Below are 22,692 nucleotides of genomic sequence, written 5' to 3' on the forward strand. Positions count from 1 at the left end.
ATATATCAAGACTACGCAGCACAGCTGTAATAAGTGTAATGGGCTGCAGCAGGCCACATAGTGTAAGAGGATTTGGTTTCTTGACTGGGTGGTTTAATTGCAGAAATTCTTTTCACCACCTGAGACAGGAACAACACAGGTACCAGCTTGTGCAAGTCCACAAACTGGGGGGAAAAAAAAAAAAAAAAGTTTTTGAAGGCTAAAGCTCGAAGCATGTGCTGTAGGTTTATAAAGTGTGAGTGAAGCGTCTTAACCAGCGCCCGAGGAAGGAGGGTTAGAGTCTTTTAGATGGACACATTTTTCTTTATAGCATCAAAAGACCTGCCAATATGCATTTACATCAGGCAGAAAGAGAAATGGTTAACAGTTAAGACTTGAAAAGCAAAAGTTTGACATTTTGGAAAATGCACTTATTCGCTTTCTTGAGCTAAGTTTGTGCGCAAGGTCATTAGCCACTCCCTGAAATGATACAGAGTCTCCCAGCAACCGTCCAACAGTCTTTCATCTTCGAGGTCGGCCCAGGTACCGGACTATTTCAAACCAGTCCATCTAAACACAATTAGTTATACGGAGATCGTGATCGCGCACAAGCTGGGCATTAACTATTGATATCCCTTTCTGTTTACATATGCATCCTCGTGGACGCTGTTGGCTTTGATTTTGAACTGAGTGCTATCAGTGCACCCCACCACACCCAGAAATCAAGCCACTTGTCAGCTGAACAAAGTTATGTCACGTATCACCCAGTCACGGTGAATAAGTCCGTTTTTCGATTAGCCAGTCCAGTCACACCACACAGACCTCAAGTAGCAATTTTGTTCTCAAAGCTGGTAAATTGTTCCAGTGGTTATCAGCTACGCAGCTGTTACATCTACTAGTTACTAGGTGTAAATGTTTTCTAACTTTGTGTGGTGCAACGCACTTACATTTAGTTATGTGTAAATTTCAACTAGGTAGGTATAACTAGGCAACAAGCTGCTGGTGCAACCGGCTCTCATTGGTTGTAGTCAAGAAATACTCTTGACACAATCATCCTTTTGACAGTGAATTGGTGTTTTAACATTTTGGTTAACTGGCTGCTGGCTGTTACACAGTAAATCTATCACTTGTCTCATTTATCTCCCTGTAAGCGGGTAAAAAGCACATTTCCCTAAATGTCAAACTATTGCTTTAATTCCTTTAATTACAATGTGTAGTATCACGAGCAATCCAACATGATCAACACTAATTATTTCACCAGGCGGTTCTAAATGTAATATCCAGTTTAACGTGTGTTTCTGCCAAGAGCTCCGGTGTAGAGTAGAAAAAAAAACAAGCAGACAAGCAAACACTCTGGTCAACACAATGTAACTTTCACGATCAACGTCAAGTCAGTGGCTTTGACCTCGTCTGTATCTCACAGTACAAAACATGTCTCATTCAAACAGAGCATCACAGGCTTCCACTGTCCATTGAGATTAGTGTTATAGCTCAGACGGGTTGAACTGGTACGAAACTTCACTGGGGTCCAGAGGGAAGGAAGGATTTCACAGATCAACTGCTTTCCAATGTGCTTTCTCTTCTGATTAGCATTCATATGTATGAGCGAAGAGCCAATTGCTTTTCAATGAGTATGTAATAACCCACTGTGGTCTGCCTGCATGTGTTACTGTAACATTTCCGTGGGTTTTTTTTTTTTTTAGTATTACAGCTCAGTGCTCCGTGTAGAGGTTTTAATCTTTTGCGAAGGAAAAGGGGATGAGAGCCATAATTTAATCATGCACGGCATCAGGCCTGGTATACTGACTCTGAAAGCTTTTAATGCAGCCGACTCTGATTAAACATCATATAGACACTCGGACAGATCATATTTACACAGGCTTTCAAGAAATGGAGCTCAAAGTAGGCTTTAATTGTACTAAAGAATATTTAGGCTGCTTGAGGAGGACATGATATACGGATCATCATAAGACTTGATTTGTACAGGTAGTGGAGAGTTTTGTCAAACGTGACGTTAATTCAGTTTTAGTGGGAAATCTTGAGACGTTCAGTATGTCAAGTCTGAGTGACCTCGTGGATCAGAAAGAACAAAAACGTTTAGTCTAATCACTCCTTTCCACTGCTTCAAGACACATACACTCACACAGAGTAACGATAATAACAAGCAATGCAACAGTCACTGCTCTGCAGATGGAAAAGGAATTGACATGATTTTCTATTCTCCATTCCTACATTATCTTAGAGCCTTCAAAATTCTCGATTAGTGCATTCTGTAACCATTAAGTGTTATTAATAAACAGATATAAACCTTGGAAGTGCAATAACTTTTTTTGTACATGGCTAATAAAAAATAGTTGCATGAGAGTCTTACATACGAGTTAACGTGTGAAACAAAGTACAGGAATAAACTCTCCAAACAGTCTTCAAACTATGTAAACCTAAAATAAACGTAAACCTAAACCGCAGCAAATGATTCACCACCTTCACTTAAATGGCTGGGGATATTAGAAGACAATGAAACTCAAGTCAGTACCTTTAGATGAGTGTCCCTTTTGATGCGAGTACCGCCCACAGTGGTGTAAAAACAGAGACTAAAAAGACTAAACTCCAAATCCGGAGACTCATGCTACAGTTGGGCCGCGGAAACGTAGATCTAATGGAGGATCCAGAACCCGCCCTGCCGATGTTTTCTTCTTTTATCACAGCAAACTGGAGATCTAGTAACAAGGTGAGTGGAAGTGAACTACACTCTAATATGGGTGTTACGGTACCAGAGTTAGGGCTCGAGGGGTCACGATGAAAGCATCCAAGGAAAGCCTTCTCTCCTGGGTAAAAGTTGGACTGTGGTCTTGGTGGTGTTTTTTTTTTTTTCTGGGGGGAGGGGGGGTCCTGACTGGTACTAGGCCTCAGACTCCAGGTCTTCTTGTCCTGCCCCATTGGTCATGTCTCCCGTCTCAGGCTCCAGCAGCAGGAACTTGCCATCATTGGTAAGTGGCATGTTCTTCATCAGCTGTGCCAGGGCCTCAGGGTCCTGGGGGGGAGGGGGATGAAAAAGGGAATTTCTGAGTCCAGCTGAAAAAGAATTCACTCGTGTGTGTTTAAATTCCTAAACTGGCGACAGTAAATTTTGAATGTACCTACTTTGTGTCACCTTTACACTGTGAAGACTAAGGGAGGTAAAGTGTTGACCATCGCCCTCTAGTGGCTGTTTGTTCGTTAATATCTCCAATTTACAGAGATTATCGTTTTCACTTTCAGTCGTGTCGTATTAATTCAGCCACTGAAAAAGTTGTGATTCCCTATTGTGAAACTATAAAAACCTAAAACACATTCAGACTTTGAGGGCATATGATAGAACGATAAAGGTTTGATTCAAGTAAAGTGACATAATGTTGCAATTGTCTAACAGAAAAAGTTTTCTATGTATCTCCATACGATGGCATTACCTTCTTGGCTTCAGTGATGTCCTTCGCCAAGCTGATGGTGTAACATATCTGTGAAAAAAGACCAAAAGATGAACTTCAATACCCACTTGTGCATCAGTTAACAAGTGTTTCCCCTGTTCAACAAAACATCAGTGTTCGGTGTCACAACCTTTTCGCCCTCCGTGTTGCTCTCAAAGACGAAGGCGCTAAACGAGGGCTCTCCCTCCTCATCTCCGTCGCTCCAGTCTCTGCCCTCAACCACAAATCCCATCAGCCTGCCGTTCTCTTGGTGAGCTGCAAACTGACATACCTCTCCAAGCTGGAACTGAGAAATGCATTTGAATGTGTTGAGAGAGAGAGAGGAGTGGCTGAGCCTCTTAACCTCTTAATGAAAAAGAGAAAAGATTATTTAGTAAAAACTAATTTGATCTTTAGTGATACTTACACTTATTCTTGTAACTTGAGTTTGAGGGTCAATCAACCTATAGTAAAGACAAAACAGAGACTTCAACAGGGATGTAAAAACACTGCTATGATACTTAGGCCTTGACTTTGATTTGTTTTTGTCAGCAAGCTTGTTTCTCTCTGGTCATCTTTAGTTATGAGCAGGAACAGAACAATTTTCTGGCACATTCTCAAACATTGTGACGTGTCCTTTGTGCCTGAGTGAATGTGTCTCCTCATTTGTCTGAGGATATTGCTCTCACAAGGACAAACTTGTTAAAAAAATGTGAGAAAGCAGTTATGTGTTCAGCAGCTCGACTGTGCAGCTTTTTGTTGGAAAACCTGAGCCTCATTCAAAAGACTTCTTTGTCGCAGATGTTTATGCTTTGATGAGGCTCCAGAAGGTTCTCGCTCCAAGGTCCTTCCTCACTGTAGTCTTCAGAAACTTATGTACAGCCAAGTCTTGGCGTTAGCTCGCAATGATGGCCCTTATCTTGAGACGCTATAACAGACTCGTTGGATTTTACTCTCTCACAATACCAACTCTTGTGCACAAGAACATAAAAAACTAAGTGCAATACTGTGGACAACATGGTTTAGCTGCACAGAACAACATGTTTTCATGTTTTAAATGTGATATGTCCTTGTGGCATCGCATGGTGTGGGAGGCTATAGGATTTCATTGTAGAACTATGGAGGCTATAGGACTTCTCCATCGTAGAACTGTTTTATTATCAAGGTCCAAACTAAACAGTCACAAAGTTTCAATGTAGCAAACTACATTGTAAAGAGAGTTTTAACCAAAATTAAATTAATTTCTACACATTGCTTATAAGACCGTGAGGCTGTGTGAGGTTAAGATTATAATATATATACCTACCTTTGGCACATGACACAATGGTAGAATACTTTAGCACTTGTAATACTGTAACAGCCCCACAAACTGGCCCTTTTAAACTACTGGATCCATCACCAGAGATCATCAATAACTGAAGCATTTGTTTTGGCAATTTCTGTCTATGTTGTTGGGAAATTCATGAATGCATCACCATCTTTATACACTGAGGTCCGATCAGTTGTTTTTTGTCTTTGTCTGTCCTCAGAGGAGGTATTCATGTAACACTTCATGAATATGTGATAAATCCTACCTGAGGCTACTGCTGGTGACCATGAGGTGGGACTCGGTGGTCCTAAAGATGTTGTGGATGGCTCGGGCAGCCAGCACCTGCCTCATGGCCTCATAGATCACCTCCTGATTGTCGCCACAGCGAACTGCCATGGAGCCCAGGAAGCGCACGGCGAATACCTGCTGCAGGAGGGAGTCTGCGGAAAAAACATCCAAACATCAGCCACACTGATAAACCAAGTCAGCAGCATAAACATGCAAGGACAGTAAACAGAGACGCACGGGAACACTCATGTAGGAGAGTAAACTCGAGGTGCACAAACACACACACACACACACACACAAACACACACACACACACACACACACACACACACACAAAAGAGGTTAAGCTGAACTAAAAGCGTGCTTGAGAGGGAGAAAGTGGTCCATTAAGTTTTACTTGGACGAGGAAAATGTTTACCGTCACTTTCTGTTGAACAATCATCGTCTGTTTCTCCAAACGGATTTGTGCGTCTGTCAGGAAGTGAGCACACACACAAGCAAAGAAAAAACACAATTACACTCCAGCACCGAGCAAGACAATTCAGCTTCCTGGAAATAATATAATAACCACTATGAGGCCAACTTTCTGGAAATTTGCGTCATCACCCGTCAGTACCTCATCCCTGTTTCTCACAAACATGCACCCACACAAACTTCCTGGTCCAGTCGCCCCCTCACCTCCCTCCGGCTCTGTTCTGATCTTGAAACTCAGATGCTGGCAGCATGATGTCAAACTGAATGGGCGTCCCAGGGGCTATCAGGTCCTCTGGTTCAGGAGCAGCCCCTGTCTTCTGGGAACCACTGCTGGTAGCGTGTACACCTCCAGGCTTTGCTCTGCAGGAATGAGACGGGCAAAGTCAAAATGTGTGGGAAGTTTTTAAGAATAAACAACCACTGCTCATAAGTTTCCAGCCTGAAATATTTCAACAAACATCACCCCACCATCGTCTAGCCCCACCATCTGGTCCAAATTTAAATTTATCCAATACTGATACTTGACACGCTTATCATCACTGATGAAAACAATGATATTTAAATCTACAGAAATAACAACCATAAATACATTAAGCACGAACTATACATATCAACTATAAGTACTTCACACATAAATGCTCAGAACAAACAAAGACTGTATTTGTCACATCTCATCCGACACTAAATATGATGCTAAGCTAAATTCAATCAGGAAGACTATCATTATGCCTCATTCATTCTCATTCTCTCTCACTCTCTCACCCCACCTCTTGTAATCGCCTGACTTCAGGTAACCAATCAGATTTCGCCACAATCTCAAGCAGCCAATCCCACTTAAATCTATCTATTTAAGTCAACCTAAAATCTGTTCTCCTCTCTTCTGCCGTCAGCTGTCATGTCAGTGCGCGAGTCGAGCTCATCAGAGTCTCCACATCCAGATCTCCAGCATTCTCTTCTTCCCACCACCAGCACCAGTGTCTAGACCCTGCACTTCGACCAACCTCACCCCCTTTTTCAAATATGATGACATCATGATCACAAGACTCTCACATCTCTCACTTTTCCTCTCTTGCTTTTGCACGTGGCAATAAAAGTTTATTCGTTGACTCAGAATGAAGTCTCTCCTGGTTAGAAGGTTAGAAAAGTGATTTAACATTTGGCTTCACACACATGAACTGTGTCACACTACCACACACACACACATGCTCTTTACACTTTACACATTCTTAACACACACTAAACCTTACCGGTACAGGTTGCCAAAGACCTTAATTCTGACTCCATCCACTGGTAAATTACTGCACGTATTGACTGCTTCAGATCAAAAACACATTTCGGACCTCGGTTCATATCCGAGTTTAGTTCTTTTCAATGAGCAATACAGCCTCAAAGAGCCACCAGTGGCAAAATGCACATTATCTTTTCAGTTAAATGATCATCTCCCTCAGTGATCACAGGCCGACATATTGTTCCTCATTCCCTCCTGGAGCAAACCGACATTATATCATCAAATCACTTTATATGGTAAGACCAAATACATGCAGAAGAAGATGTCTTGTTCAAAGAGCCAAAACCAAGTTAGACTTATCACAACCTAGAAGAGAAGATACAGTATATACTGTCATCAACATGGAACTGAGTATCTTAAGAGAGAGAGACATGCCCGACCTGTCAGGGTTGGGGGAGCCTTCTTGTCTCTTCTCAAAGCTGGTGATGGGGGTGACAGCCTGGATGGCGGTTTGGTTCAGTCGAATGGCCACAGCCTAACAAAAAGAAACAGGGACATTGCAGCATCTCCATATCAGCAGGTGAGTCATTTCTAAAACCACAAGTGTGTGTAAATGTGCCTAAGACATTTTAACCTTACGTCCAACCAGTTCTCTACATGATCTAAACCTCATGTTATGCCTGTGAACCATGATGTCCCGGTCATTTGAACCATAACCAGGGTCTATTCATCAGCATTAATCCCTCAAAAACAGCGTGGGTTCTGCTGGTTTGTTTGGGTAAAGAAAAGGAGTCTTTCTTGCCATTTCTGGGCAGATGTGGGTGGAAGAATAGTCCTTTTACTGAATACAGCAATTGCTAACAAATTTTAGTTTACATTGGCATTTGATAATATTAAAAAGAAACCCAAAACAATTGACCAAGTAGTCCTTGGATACAATCATTTAAGTTGGATTGTAAATTGAAAAGAAATTATAATTAGAAAACAGTCCATGCTTTAAATTGAAAAATATGTTATTATAATAGAGGATATTATATATTAAGGATTTATCGGGGGGCAAGTTTTGCCCTCTATTCCGAGTTGTTTTAATCTATTTAGTAGAAACAACATCTCCAGTGTTCGATTAATTCTAATGAAACACTTAACACAGGTCACGAGGAGAAGAAACAAGACAAAGGAACGGCCACAGAATACAGATCACTGACCAGACATTTGTTTTCACACAAATAAGGAGGAGTCCCTGCAGTTTTGCACAAACACCCACACTGGGAAAGAATGAGGGCAAATTTTCGACATTGACAACAACTTTCACAACAACTAGATTAAGGAGATGAGCTGCGTGTGTGAAACCATTCTCCATTTGCTGCTTGGTGCAGCCAGTATGTGAGTGTGAATTCTGTAAAATAGCAACTGTTCACAAGCGTTTAGAAAAAAATAAATAAAAATCCTACAATGCTGCACCCTTTTTCCTGAGATGACAAAAATGTCATCTGCAGTGACGTGGCACAGCACCCGTCAGTGGTGACACAAACTGATGATTAGTCTTGAAATCTCAAATTATTACTTACTATAAGAAAAACTATAAAGTGATTATCATGTAGGGAAAATAAATAAGTGAGTGAGAGAGAGCAGATTTGGATACAGCTATAGTCTGTCTGTCTGTCTGTGGAGAATCTGAAGAATAAACATTTTCATGGAGCCAAGCCTCATGCAAACATGCTGAATTCTGGGACTGAAAAGCAATGAAGGCAACAACAGCTGTGAGACGCTTCAGAGGAAGAAGGGAGGGCAGTCTATGTGACAGCAGTGGAACAATGCCATCACTCTTTTATGTCTCTAAAAGAATACGTTTCCAATATTGTGTGTTTCTAATTAAAGTGGTGGAGCAACAAATAGATGTCTCATTGGTTTAAAAAGATCAGTGAAATGTTTTGGATTCAGAAGCGTGGTTCCTTTCTTAGACATCTGCTGAAACTGAAACATTTACCTCTGGGTTGTCAGTCAGGTAGATCTGTCTGGAGATGTTGTTCACTGTGCAAATCCACTGAAAAAAGAAACAAAGAGATCCACATTAGGACTTTCTCCAGACCTCAGACACGAGCCGCTTGAAATCACTTGACTGATAGCAGCTGTGACAGGCCAGTCAGATGTGTCCGAGCAAAAAACACAGACATGAAAACCACACAAATGAGTCTTGACAGCTCCTCCATTGTTCTGTGACAGATACTTGTAGCAGCAGATATCTCTGGGATGAAGATGTAAAACAATGAAGAAGATCAAACACAGCTGTTTGAACATTCTCTTTCAAATTTACCTCTTCATATTCCTTTTTGCTCTCAGCTTGCAGAATCATAGACCTGGAGGCATCAATGACAATGAAAAGAATTAAATAATATGAATCCAATATCTCAGAAATATTTATGTATCACTCTCATTGATGAATAAATATACATACGTTTTGCCAGAGGGGGACATTATCTGAAAACAGTAGCGTCTGTCCTCGCACTCCACAGCCATGACGGAGCTGTTGTCCAGGTCCAGCACCATGCCCCCTGCCACCGCCCCGCGTGGCTGGCACATGAGGTTCCCTCCCTGGGTGAAGAAGTACAGTCGGTCCCAGGCTGTGGTCACCAGGCCCGTTTTACTGGAGGACAGAGGATAACAAGGGGCAGGAAGAGTCGGTAAAGGTCAGTGCCGCAAGATGTGATTTTACAAAACAAAATGAGAGTTTTTTCTGCCACATTTTGGCAACATGGAAAGCTTAATGAGAGACAATGGAAGAGTAAGAATGTCAAGGGTTTAAGACTGGATGTGATTCCTCACATCTGGCTTACAAAGATGGTTGGAAAAAAAAAAAAAAGTCCTTCTCCCCTTCCAATGGCAGATGATATTAAAACATTAATTGCACATACATTCATTTAATTAAGATTGAATAAGAAGAAAATTCTAAAACACTTGAACCTATTGCTTGTTGTCCATCACGTTTCATTAGATGGTGCCATGCTGCATGAAATATTTTCTGAATTCATTTGTTTCTGTCTTCAAGAAGATTTTCATTTGTACACTGGAATAATGTGATATTAGTCCTCTCAAAATCAATACTGTTTCCTCTTCTATTGTGTCCCCACTGACTCCTATTGTCTATTGTGATGTTATTTTTCAAAGACTTAACAACAGCTATTGAGATTTTTTGAAGTCTGGCTAGTCATTGTTTTCCAGATGAATTGAAATTACAATGTATTTTTGCTACAGTATATGCTTGATGTAAGATCACTATTTATGGGGCGTCGTGTAGCGTAGTGGTCTAAGCAGGCGCCCCATGTGTAGAGGCTACAGTCCTCGCTGCAGTTGGCCCCGGTCTGATGGAAAAGGGGAAAATCATCTTGTATTTTTCCTCCTCAACTTCATTGGCAAAAAATTATGATAATGTACAAAACCTGTATCAACAGTCCGTTACGACGTATTCCAGTTGGTTTCCCACATACAGAAGTTGACATCTCCTAGCAACACTGGCCCTCATATGTTACTCCTGCCATGGCAACCACTTAGACGCTGTTTCCACAAATATATCTGTGACAGTTTTATCCTCTTATGAAAAATGGAAAAATATGCCTAACAGTACAAATAGAAAAATTACAGTTTGATTTTCACCATTACTGCCTCTCTCTATTGCCTGTAAATTATAACAGTTACACACAATATACTTTGAAAGATTTTGTATAAACGTCAGAATGTCTTTTAACGACATCACTTTATTGACGTAAAAATCTACCTGGTGTCATCACAAATGTGAATGCTTGACCTATCTAAGCATATTTTTTATAGCTAATCATAAAGTCCAACTGAATTAGTTGTAGGGACCAACACATACCTTGCTTATGCAACTATGTTCATGATCTGATCAATATGCTTCTGTTCATGAACGTTTATCAGAAACTGAAACAAAAACTGTGTGAAGTTACGCAGGGCTCAGTTCTTGGTTCCTTGCTATTTTATATTTAAATGAATTATTTTGTTATTTATTTATTAGTTATAATAGCACTTATGAGGAATTACTGATTGATACGACATGTATCATGTGAGTAAACTAAATTCCTCGATTAATAACTCATGAAAAGTTGAACCGTAAATATCACATTAAGTTAGTTTGTAGAAATTTAACAGCCTTGTCTTTTAACACATACTACACTTGTTTATGGTAATGTTACATTTTACACCTCTGATCATCATAGAGGTTTTATGCAGCTTAAGAAGGGGGTCAGCCGTATTATTTAACTGTTCCAAACCAACCCTTTCTCATTATTTTACATATTATTTTATTTTTTCATAAGCATGAGAAAAAATTCCCTTTCAAATGTGAATGCTTGACTTGTCCTCAATCCCTGTTCTAACAGCAAAGCTGTTTTGTTTTGGCCTTGAATTTGTCTTGGCTTTTATGGCTTATGTAAATAAATAATTATAAATTAGCTACAATGCAAATTAACGCTGAGTCACGTTATTCCAGAACAAAGATACATGTGTATGACTCATCTGAATTGCTCATCTGTAAGCCTCTTTTTCGTACATTCTGTTTAAAAAACATTCCCAAATAATTTTCCTTTGATTAATATCGGAGTGTACGGCTCACACTGCCGCGAGTGACTCACACACTTAATATTGAGAAACCATTCGAAATAGCAAATGTTCTCTGGACTCAGCTCCATCTGACAAGCGTTTGAGGCTGCTGGCAGTGTGTGTCATTAAACAGAATGGCATTCTGAGGAAACCTTTTCTCTGGTGTCACAGACATTTGTCAAAGACTTTGGATGTATATGAGGGAGAGACAGAGTTTGACAGCTCTGACATTTCACTAAATCACATTGCGGGCTACGCTGCAGTTCTACCCCCTGCAGCCATTAAGGAAGTTTCCCTACTCATATATCCACTCTGCATTAAGCTGACAGTGCACACTGTCGACATGTTACCTGACCCACCTTGTCTGCTGTGACAGACTTATTGTTTACCGTGTCCATGCACATTTTGAGAAACTTCTGTCGCACCAGACTGAAATTCTCTAACAAAGCCTGAAATGTCACATATGTGAAATGAGGACAGATTCAAAACTTGTTCCTTCGCTGTTTAATTCTTTTTTCCCCAAGAAACCACTTAACATACTGACGAGCTACGAACGCTACATGAATAGGAAGTGTCCTTGGATTTTAGATAGGGCCATAATGAGTGTAATTAATCTTACTTCCTAATGTTGAGGTAGCCAGCCTTCTGGATAAGCGTGCGATTGACAGGCTCAGTGTCCTTATCTGGCATGTAGACAGTGTCCTCCACAGACAGAAGCTCCCTCTGAGACAGGCGCATGGCCTCCGCCTCCGCGTCCAGCTGGGCCTGGATACTAGACATGAACAAAGTTTTAATAAAGGCAGAATCCTTCTTAACTGACTTTCAGAAAGTTGATTTTTTTTTTTTTTTTTTGCGAAAAAAAAAACAAGCATTAAAAGACTTCCACTTACAGAGCATCTCACTAAAATGATTTCTGTTAAGAATCATACACATCATACTGTATACTGATCTGTCATACCAAAGCTATGGAACATCATGATAATTACTGTTAATGAGTTTGTACCTTTGTGTCATGTTGGACACAGAGGAGAGAAAGTTATCCATCTTCTTTGACACCAGCTCAATGCCTTTCTTGAAGAAGCTGATCTGAGAGTTCAGAGATAATAGTTGGTCATTCATTTGAGATTTATTTTATTGCATTTTACTGAACTTTTAATGTAGCAAACATTTCTAAAAACCAACAGTAATCATTTTCTTAATAAACTAACAACCATTCATATTGCAGATTAAACCGCTCTTTATTTTCACAATTAATTGTTTTGTCTGTAAAATGTTAGAAATGTTTTAATTTTCCAAAACCCCACATTCAAATAGCTTGTTTTATTTGGCCCCCAGTCCAAAACCCCATGATATTGAGTTTATCAAACAGTATATGAGAAAAAAAAAAGCTTCCAAATCCTCACATTTGAGAAGCTGGAACCACAGAATATTTGACGTTTTTGCTTGAAAATTTTCTAAAACAATGAATTGCTTCAAAAGAAATAATTGCAGATTAATATTCTGTCAATGAATTCATTGACTAACTAATAACTAAATGTTGTTTTTTTTACCCAGTAGTTGATACTGCATGAACACACTACACAATAATAGGTGTACTTTGTAAACTTAATCTGTCCCAGTGAGAAAAAACACTTCTCTTCCTTAAACACTGAACTGATGGTGATGTCAGTTAGTATGCCAACAGCTGCTCAGTACCTGTGCCTGTGTGTAGCCTAACATGGGTTCAAGCATAGCTACTCTCTTGCGATACTGCAGGGCATTGAGTGCGCAGTAATACTGCAGTGAGGCCTGGTGCTGCTTCCTTCTGGTGTAAGCCACCTCCTTCACCATGTCTGCCTTCAGCTGTCCAGACAGGAGAGGGTTAAAACATGCAAATACACACACGTGCACGTGTCCAGCGTGAACTGACTACCAAGCTCTGTACACACACGTTTGCAAATATGCTACTCTCACAAGCATACAAATACACAACTCAGTGGCATTATCTTGTACGTTCAAGAAGACACATTCAACAGAGGCAAACAGCAGAGGAATCTTATCTTTGCAGCCATTATTGTGCAAAGTGTTGCTACAGTCTCACTACAGCAGTGAGGCCTGGCAATGTTTAATTCCATCCATTTGTATTTCAAATGCTTATAAAACACTCCCACTACATTACCAGAGCATTACTGCAGTGTGAGGCCTTTTACAGCCTTAGACCGATGCCAGAGAAGCTCCATTAGTGGAGATGAGAGAGTACTTCCCATTCACACTACCTTCTCGTTCTCCTTCTTCTTGGGCAATCGGCTGTACTTGACCATAGCTGCCTCATGCTCTGCAGGAGAGGAGAGAGCGGACATAAGGATCAGATTATCACTCCAGGCTGTAATTGTTTTCTGTAACTGGTAAAAGTACTGTATGTACTTACCATCAGTGGCGATACCGAATATTTCCTTCAGTGTGCTTATCTCTGCAAAATTCAATGTTTAGCAAACGTTGTTACAATATCCTCAAGAGATCCACATATTAAAATGGCATTATTACTTTTTAAAGTTGACGGGTTTTACAAAAAGAATCCTATATGCTATATTTTAAAGTCATTAAAGGATGAATTTCTTATGTAGCTTTTTTCTGAAATTAGTTTTTTGGTCTGCTTTCTACTCAAATAAATGAGCTCTATACTTCAATATGCAAATCAAAAATACAAATGCTTTGTAATAATAATAACATATAAGAAACATATTATGATAATGAGTTTTGAGCACGTGTGTGTGCGTGCGCGCATGTGTGTGGTCCTACCTGTGAGGTCCTTCTCTCGGAATTGGATCAAGGGGAAGACCATGCTGTCAGCCATCTGGTTGGCCAGCTCAGAGTGGAGCGAGTTCAGCTGGATGAGACAAAACAGATTATACGAAAATATCAAGTTGCTGCACAAGGACACAAAGAGAAGATGATGTACCCCCGCCAAACATCTTGAGGGATTACAGTTTATTTTAATATGTACAGTGACATTTGCTACTAGTTATTCCGGCAGGAAGATGGAAAGTAAATTTTTCAGTGAAATAGGTGCATAACTGCAGACAATGTCTCCCCTACATCATAGAAAGGCCATATTGTGGAACGGTGCATTTCGTGAAGAGAATAATAACGAAAGCCTTCTGTTTACTCTGATATTGGAAGCAGAAACACATATCGCACACAGAAGAAAACCCTGCCATAATTCTTTAAGGTTATCAGCAAGCTACACTCCCAACAGTTTAACAAGCTGACATCCACTTTAATCTGAATTATTTCGCAAGTGCTAAAGTTCACAGGATTAGGTGCAGGGGTAGGCCTAATTCTCACTACGAAACGAGTTCTCTTCCGTACATGACGAGGTAAAGGTCAAACAAACAATCAACCTGTGTCCTCTGAGCATATGTGTGTGTGTCCTGTATGTTGTTGAGTGCTGATTGTGCAGGCTTGTGGGCCCCCATGGCTGAAAGTGACAAGCCCATCTGTTATGTCTATATACCTGAGCCTACACACCCCCTCCTTCATGTATCCATCTATCCACCTACTGCCGCCTCCCTCCCTCCATCCATCCATCTATCCGGTGCAATAGGCATCATATCCACCTCTTAGCGTCACTATAGTGTCTAGTCTTACAGGGAGGATAAGGTCTTTTCATTGAGGTCATTTTCACCGGCGTGCTACGGGAGTGCAGGTGCAATATCCTTTGTAACATGATTAAGAAGGCAACTACTGACTGTGCAGTAGTTTATCATCCCTTTCTTCTGCTGTGGGTGGTGCGCACACACATACACACGCACACACACACACACACGCGCACACACATACACACACACACATGTATATACACACATAAAACACATACACAAAACTGCAAACACAGGCCTCACCTCCCCTACAGTTTTGGCGAAGCTCTGCAGCGTGGTGATTACCTCTTCATCACCTTTTCCAAGAGCAAAATTCTAGACAGAAGAAGAAGGGAAGAGAGACAAGTTTAAAACCATGAAACTGCATAATGTGGCATTGAGCGAGCATATACTAGGGGCTAAGAAGTTAAAAATTACCCTGTTCTGCCAGGATATTTGGCACATCACTTTCATGGAACAAGTCCAGAGATGCAAATAACCCCCATGCTAAGATGCTGAGTTTTAAGCTTTGTTTAAAAAGTGCTAAAAAGTGCATCCATTACAGGTCATTGCAGATTCTTTTTTCTATCCAACATCCTCTCTGCAATCCAGAGTGCGTTCCAACAGTCGACTGAGCCACACGTGTTTCTTTTTCAGCATGATTTAATGCACCCGCTGTGTTGACTTCAGCAACTATTCTATTTTGAATTTATTGTTTGCTACATAATACAAGGCCCCGTGATAGATGACCAACAGAGAAGCACCTCTACATCGAGATTTCCTCATGCGCAGAGATTTCACAAAGACGCACATGCAGAGATGAGGAGTGGCAGACACATGCACTCCCACAAGGAAAAAAATTCATATGAGCAGACATGGAATTGTTATAGCACATTAGCAGAGCTACTTGAATTATTTAACTCAAACTAGGGATCAGCATACATGTTGGATTAAGTTCAAGGTGAAGGGCATAATTTTGGTTTCAGCAGTAGATGATAATTATATTTCACTTGAATAAAATTACATATTAATGGTTATATAACAAAAAGCAGAAATGCTTTAAAGCTCTGTGTTGTAATGTACTAACCCTACCTAAAATCTATTAGTTTTTGATAATGCTAAAAAATGTGTTTTTATCCACTGCAGTGTGCTGTGCTTAACTGTCTTGTCTTGACTGGTGTTTAATGCTAGCATATTTCTATAGGAGAACACTGTATAAAATATAAATAATGCCTAAAACAAAACTGGAAACATCCCTGAGTAGTGTCTGCAGGTATTTCATTCAGGTTGTATAAACAATATCCTTACTAATCAAGCAGGGCAGCCTGTATAAAGCCTGAGAGGCCAACTCAGGGCCAAAGAAGGCCAGAAAACACTTCAGACACCACTTGCTGCTGGTTGTTAAGCTCACTGCTTTGAGCAAATGCTAATAACTGAATGTGATTATGATAAGCATATCAGTCATTTTTGTCAATTATTATCTTCCCTTATCTGAGCAACAGTGACTGGACAGCTCAGAGGGACTGCAGTGAGACAGTTAAACTGAAACAAGAAACGTGAGGAAGGCAAAAATAGGATTTTGATTGGAAATTACACCCTTGATCATGGAACCAATACTTACTTTCTTCTCATAATCCAGAAGTTGCTGCGAGAGCTGCTCTGTGGCCAATCCCATCTCACTCTGTAAGGGGAACAGATTGAGGGGAAAATGCAAAATTATCAGGCTGGATCATGAAGGATTTGTCCCTAGCTTCTACGTTTGCCATTCTCTTTTCAGGCCTTGTGAATCACGAAGGGATAATAGGAAGTGAAGGGACAACAGGTGAATCAGGGTTCAAATCAAAATTCCTTTGAGAAAAAAAAAACAAAACAAAAGGTGATGGGTCATATAAATGCCAGCTCCACCAGTGAACTGTTATCGCTTCAGAAAAGGTCTGAAGTTACATAAATTGTTCATGTTTTCAAAAAAAAGATAAGTAGCATTTATTGTGACTGCAACATTTGAAAGTGTTGCTCAATGAGACGCTATGTACAGAAACATTTACACCCATCACTACTTACTGCACATCGCACTCACTGAATACATTATACAGAAATTTGTCTGATTTGTCAAAAAAAGGCATCAATTAAGTCAGAAAACTGGTTCAAAATGTTTCTCTTCTTACTAGCTGGAGCTTTGAACTAATATTATGTTGTTACACACACGCTCTCCCCAAAGTCCATGCTCAAAGGTTCCCCAGCTGTTTCTCCAAGAACCCTCAGTACATAATGTTTCATTCACCAGTTTGCCTGTGTGAGGTTGCAAAAAAACAGCATATAATATCCTAGTTTGGCATCTGTCCAGTTGAAAAATTCCAGAGAGACTGCACCACCATTTTTGGTCCAGTGCAAATCAGAAGAATACGCTGCTGTAGTTCAATAATGCAAATTTTCAACCTGAAATCAACTTCAATCTGGCAAATAATATGGTTCCTGTTCAAAGTCACAGAATAAAATGTGTGTGTGAATGTGTTTGTGTTTTGTTTAGTACCTGAGCTCCAAACACCCGTTGCATCGATTGTAGTAGCTTGTTGGTGTAGTCTGTAAGCATCCCAGCATCTTCCTCAAACACACTGAGCAGGGAGCGAGTCTGCGGGAAAAAACATTTGATGAATAAGATTAAGCTATGTTCACAGAAGACTGTAAATGCAGCAGAAAAAAAATACTAAAAATGTCAAACATTCTCTGGTTCCAGTTTTCTCAAATGTTAGGATATGCTGGGTGTTTTTTTTTGTTACGTATTTTATTAAACTAAATATTTTTGGGATATCAATCTTAAAACATAATCTCAGGCTGTGGGAAATTACAGAAGGCATTTTTCACTGTACTCTGACATTTAACTGATCAATCCATTGATCTAATAATCAGCAATATAATCTGCAGACTAATAAAAAATGAAATTACAGCCCATGATAGTTCAGGTGGAGTTGGGTATGCTTTGTTGTGACAAATGTTGCTATTACTCATCTGTTGGACAACAGTAGTAAAACACCACACCCACACGGTACCGAAGTTAAAAACAAACAAAAACAATGTGAGCCAGGTTTGGCAGAAACCTGTAACTTATAAAAGGGAATTATTAATAAGAGCATTGCCGGAGGTGAAGACACAGACACAGAAATGAGGGAAGCTGCAGTACTGAGGTGGAGCTTTGAAGTGATACTCTAGGCATAATGATTTTACTGCAGGCAGGCTATGCAAACCAAGGAAATCCTGTTTGGATGAAGGTGTCTTTTACCATAAACAGGTGCAGCTAGGCAAGGCAAGTACAGAAACTACAAAACAGAGGGACACACCCACTGGATCAGGTCTGTCCACAGTTCGCTCCAGCTGACTTTCACCACAGTGACTGACAGGCATTTCACACTGACAGGAAATCATCTGGAATATTGAGAAACTTTTCTCCCTTTACATTTTACTGCAGGACAGCACCAGGCCTATTTCCTATTAAAAATTCAAATAACTTAAGTACATGTCAAGAAAGAAAATAGTCTCCAGCATGGGCTGCACTTAAGCAGAACAATCAAGGAGGTCAGCCATGTTTAGGGAAAGAGTGATGCAACAGACAACAGAAAATACAGGCTACATTAGATCTGCATAATAACAAAAGGTTGTTTCATTGTCGCTCACAGATATCCATGCATGACGCCTAATGAACAACTTTAACACTGCAATTCAGACCTGTAAGCATCAAACAGCATTTGGTGCTCACTACTGTCAGCCACCACTGCCCTGTTGCAGGCTATTGACTAATTCCGGTTGAGTCTGATAATGGAAACCCCTCCCACATCATGTGAATCAGGCCCAGTTTGACTCTGGTCTCAAAATCTGGAAAATAACACTGGGAAATATTTTTAAAAAGGTTGCAGGTGTGTCCTGTTTGAGCTATGTGGTCGTGACATCTTCTATACTGGTATGAGTTGGGATGTATACCCGAATATGTGCTCTGACAGAGCGAGGAAAGCCCTGTGACGAGCGGTAGTTGTGTAAATACAACACAGACACCAACACACCGATAATTATGACATGGTGTATAAACTCGAACATTTTTTACCACAGGGGAGCGCAGCCACTCCTGAAAGAGGATTAGATTCCCACAACAATGTGTCAATTGAGAGCTGTCATCGACCAGTGGAAACAGACTACAACGGATACAGGATACTGCCTGGGTTAGTAAGCTAACTTCAGCTCTCGAAAACGTCTTTCGTGTGACAGCTGGGTCTGTAAACGTGATATAACCCTCACAGGCCTACCTGAGGACTGTCCTGCAAAGCGTCCTCCAGGAGCAGTTTGTGATGTACGGCCGGCATCTTGTTAGCGTTGGAGGAGAAGGGAATGGGGGCTTGAATTATTTAGAGCGTGGACTCGGTTTCCCAGAGCTCTCTGCGCCAGAAGGACGAACACGTAGAAGTTGGAGGCGGGCCCAGTCTGACCTCATCCTAAATTGTTATGGGACAACTTGTGACCGGTAAAATAGCTGCAGCTTAACTCTAAACTAAATATTTGTATTATATCATATTTTGTTTGTTTCTGTTTGTGGAGATTTGATTTGTTTTATAGCGAGTGGACGGACAGTTTAAAAGGTAGACTACGTCTACCGTTGTACCATTTTAGTATCAACAGTGACCCCATGTGGCCATAAAAAGAGGTACACAGTTTAATTTAAAAATTAGATTAAAAAAATGTGACATCTACCTTTTGTTCTAGTTTGACCAAAGGTTGAATAGTATATAGAGTGAGTCTTCTAGTCTATTCCAACAGTGGTGGAAGAAGGAAATGGCAATACCACAATGTCAAACTACTCAATTTGCAAGTTCTGCATTCAAAACGTTACTTAAAAGTACAGAAATATAATTTAATAAAATATTCTCAAAGAATCAAAAGTGAAATGACTCCTTGTGGGGACTAATTAGCCCCTTCCATTGACATATTTTTTCATTTTTAGAATTTACTTAGTGCCATCCAACTACCATCAATTACTTTTTTCAAAAATCAGTTCATTCAGTTCATTGTTTTAATCTATTAAATGACAGGAAAAAAAGGTCATCTCATCCGAATTCTCAAGAGCCAAGGCTGACATCTTCAAAACTACTTTTTTGTAGTGTGTAGTGTAGTGTTTTGTAGTTTCAGTCCAACATGAATGGTGTATTAATTTTTGTCCATCAATTAATCGACTTGATTGTTTCAGCACTACATGGGTCTATTTTGATTTATTTTGATGATGCTCTTACATACAGAGAATCAGGACCTGCAGACCTCTGGGTTCCACTGATGTGATAATTAAAGCAATGTTCTGATCTGGGAATTATTTGTAGCAAAATGAATGTACAGTATTAAACCATATGCCGATTAAAATCACATCTACTTTAGTATTGTTGGAGGTACTGGCTCTCTAATTATTTCACCCTTCTAGCAGATGCTGCACACATTCGGAAAAAAATATCCCTTCTGAGACTGATCCCAGCTTGGATGATAAAGGGAGTAGTCAGCCAAATGTCAAATACTCTCACTGACCACATACTCAAATGCCATGCTTTCTTTTTTATTTTCATGTAATTTGATCTAATTTACACCCACCGTCAAACTGTATGCCCTGAACCCATGGTACCTCAAATGTTGTCCACAATCAAACAAAACAAAATATTGGCCAGAAAAACAGAATTATCAAGCACAGGCATTAATTCACATAATTCCAGAGTATAAAATGGCATGTCCTCTTGTGTTATCATTAAATTACAGTCTGTTGAAGAATGCGTACAGTCAACTGCTTCTTCAAATTAAAATGTTTGCCTAAACTGTCTCAATGATTTGGCAGTTTAGTCTTGATTTGAGTGTACGCTCCATCTAGAAAAGAACACAGATTTAACTCTTTGTTTCATTTAGACTGATCCAGTTTACTATGTATAATAGTAAGGTCATACTAATATTGATGGGTTTGGTGTAAAGGCTATGGTAAAATAGTCTGTTGACATCAGATTACTGTCTTCTTCATCTTCATAAATTGATTAAAAATGGTGGTTGTATTTTCAAAACAGTATGGGCCAGGGTTAATTTTCTATGGAAAAGAGCAACATTTTTGAGGGATGAAAATGATACAGTGGGTGTCCTAGGAATTAAAAACAACGATTAGAGTGGTTTATTTTTTCACTTGTATCTTTAGCCAGAATTAGAGCAATTGATATTGCCACATATATTGTGCTATAGTAAAGCACTATTAACCTATTCTCAGCTATTTGTTGGGTAAAGCCTAATCTCTAATGTGAAGTTTATACATCATCTCATTGTGTTTACTTCTATTAAAGGTTAAAGTGCAAGTGATTTGCAGCTTACAAACAGAGAGGTAAGAAGCAATAAAAAAAAATCTCCATTTAACAAGTGTAAAATAAACTGAATTATATTAGTTCATCTGTTTCCAATGCAACATGATCTGAGAACAGCAATCATACCATGTTGTTACCAAGCTTTCTAATTACAGGATAATGTCACGTAAAGAAATCCTCAAAAGTGGAAGAAACACAAAATGTAAAACTGTAATAGTCTCTCTCTCTCTCTCTCTCTCTCTCTCTCTCTCTCTTTTATTTGATCCAAGACATTTTAGGTCTCAGTAATAGTCTAATTGATTTGTTAAGATGGTCATGTCTTGTTGTGTAGTGTCTTGATAATAGGCAAGTCATGACAAGCAGTGCTTCCTCATCATGGAACACATTCCTTCATCCCCAGTGGACTTGTGTTTTTTAATTGGTTAAGTTGTGGCCCTAAACCAGACAAGGCATTTCAGTCTACTGACTTTGATAATTAATTGTGTTTGCTGGCTTGCCTAGGTTTGGCCTATAAAAAGAAATGCTTTATGTCAGTGGAACCAACCTGGATTAAACAAAGCAGTGATGCAGCTGACCAAGGAAACACTCTCAGGAGAAAGTAGGGTAGAGCTGTAGCTTCTGGAGAGCAAAGGCTTGTGACTGGGACAGTGCATTCAATTACTGTTTCTTACGAGTCGATTATTGTTCACGCTCCATTTATACTTAAAATGTTTGTTTAAACAAAACATGTATCAGACTATACATAAAGACTAAGAGTCACATTACAGCCACCTTAGCCTCTTTGTGAGGCTTTAGCATGTTAACTGGTTCACAATTCCAGTGCTAACATGCTAATGTTTAGAAGGTGAAATCTTTACCACATTAACCATCTTAGTTTAGCATTTTATGGTACCATTTGATGATGATAGGAATGTCATTAGTTTCACAGATGTTTGGTCACCAAAGTGATTGCAATTCATCCTGATGGAGACATCAGGAGGGTGAAAACAACAGTTCAGGGGGTTTGACATTGATAAAGTCTTCTTACCTGTAATTGTAATTATTACAATACAGTTTATTTCAAATATTCATGCCTGGAGGAATCTTATGCCACAATTTTAGACTTTCGGACTAAACTGGACCATACCATTTCTCTACCTGATGTTAGCTGAATATCTCTGCCTGTCTCACTCCCATCACTGAAAAAAAGTTTAAGAATGATGATGATGGGACCACAATGCTAACAATACACAACAATGCTGTGACACATTTGACCTTTACCAAAAAAAATTGAAGCTCCTGCGATTTGGATATTGCACTTGGCCATTTTGCGATTTCGATTATATTTCGATTAATTGTGCAGCCCTAGTACCTAGTATTTTCTTTTTGATGCAGAGATAGA

The 22,692-nt window shown here is 39.8% G+C and overlaps 1 protein-coding gene across 1 annotated transcript; it reads right to left on the reverse strand.

The window, feature by feature from the left end:
• Positions 1–1,870: 1,870 nt before the first annotated feature.
• Positions 1,871–19,584, reverse strand: appl2 (adaptor protein, phosphotyrosine interaction, PH domain and leucine zipper containing 2). The gene is made up of 21 exons (XM_056386533.1): positions 19,245–19,584; positions 17,483–17,581; positions 16,574–16,633; positions 15,217–15,288; positions 14,114–14,201; positions 13,743–13,784; positions 13,591–13,649; positions 13,031–13,177; positions 12,339–12,421; positions 11,955–12,107; positions 9,177–9,365; positions 9,036–9,078; positions 8,709–8,765; positions 7,162–7,256; positions 5,698–5,853; positions 5,438–5,490; positions 4,997–5,171; positions 3,850–3,886; positions 3,574–3,729; positions 3,426–3,473; positions 1,871–3,010 (listed from the first exon to the last, which is right to left on the reverse strand). Exons 1-21 carry the CDS (start codon positions 19,299–19,301, stop codon positions 2,879–2,881), a joined length of 2,001 nt encoding a protein of 666 aa, XP_056242508.1. The 5' UTR covers positions 19,302–19,584; the 3' UTR covers positions 1,871–2,878.
• Between the last annotated feature and the right edge of the window lie 3,108 nt (positions 19,585–22,692).

The sequence above is a fragment of the Seriola aureovittata genome, chromosome 10, assembly GCF_021018895.1.
Source record: "Seriola aureovittata isolate HTS-2021-v1 ecotype China chromosome 10, ASM2101889v1, whole genome shotgun sequence".
In the NCBI taxonomy this organism is placed as follows: domain Eukaryota; kingdom Metazoa; phylum Chordata; class Actinopteri; order Carangiformes; family Carangidae; genus Seriola; species Seriola aureovittata.

Bases quoted from the DNA above. Each gene is read 5' to 3' on its own strand.
- appl2 (XM_056386533.1), bottom strand. From the start codon at position 19,301: ATGCCGGCCGTACATCACAAACTGCTCCTGGAGGACGCTTTGCAGGAC. The intron at 8,766-9,035 runs GTAAATTTGAAA...TTCTTTTTTCAG, and splicing joins GCAAAAAGGAATATGAAGAG to TGGATTTGCACAGTGAACAA. The intron at 5,172-5,437 runs GTAAACATTTTC...TTTTTTCCGCAG, and splicing joins TTGTTCAACAGAAAGTGACG to ACTCCCTCCTGCAGCAGGTA.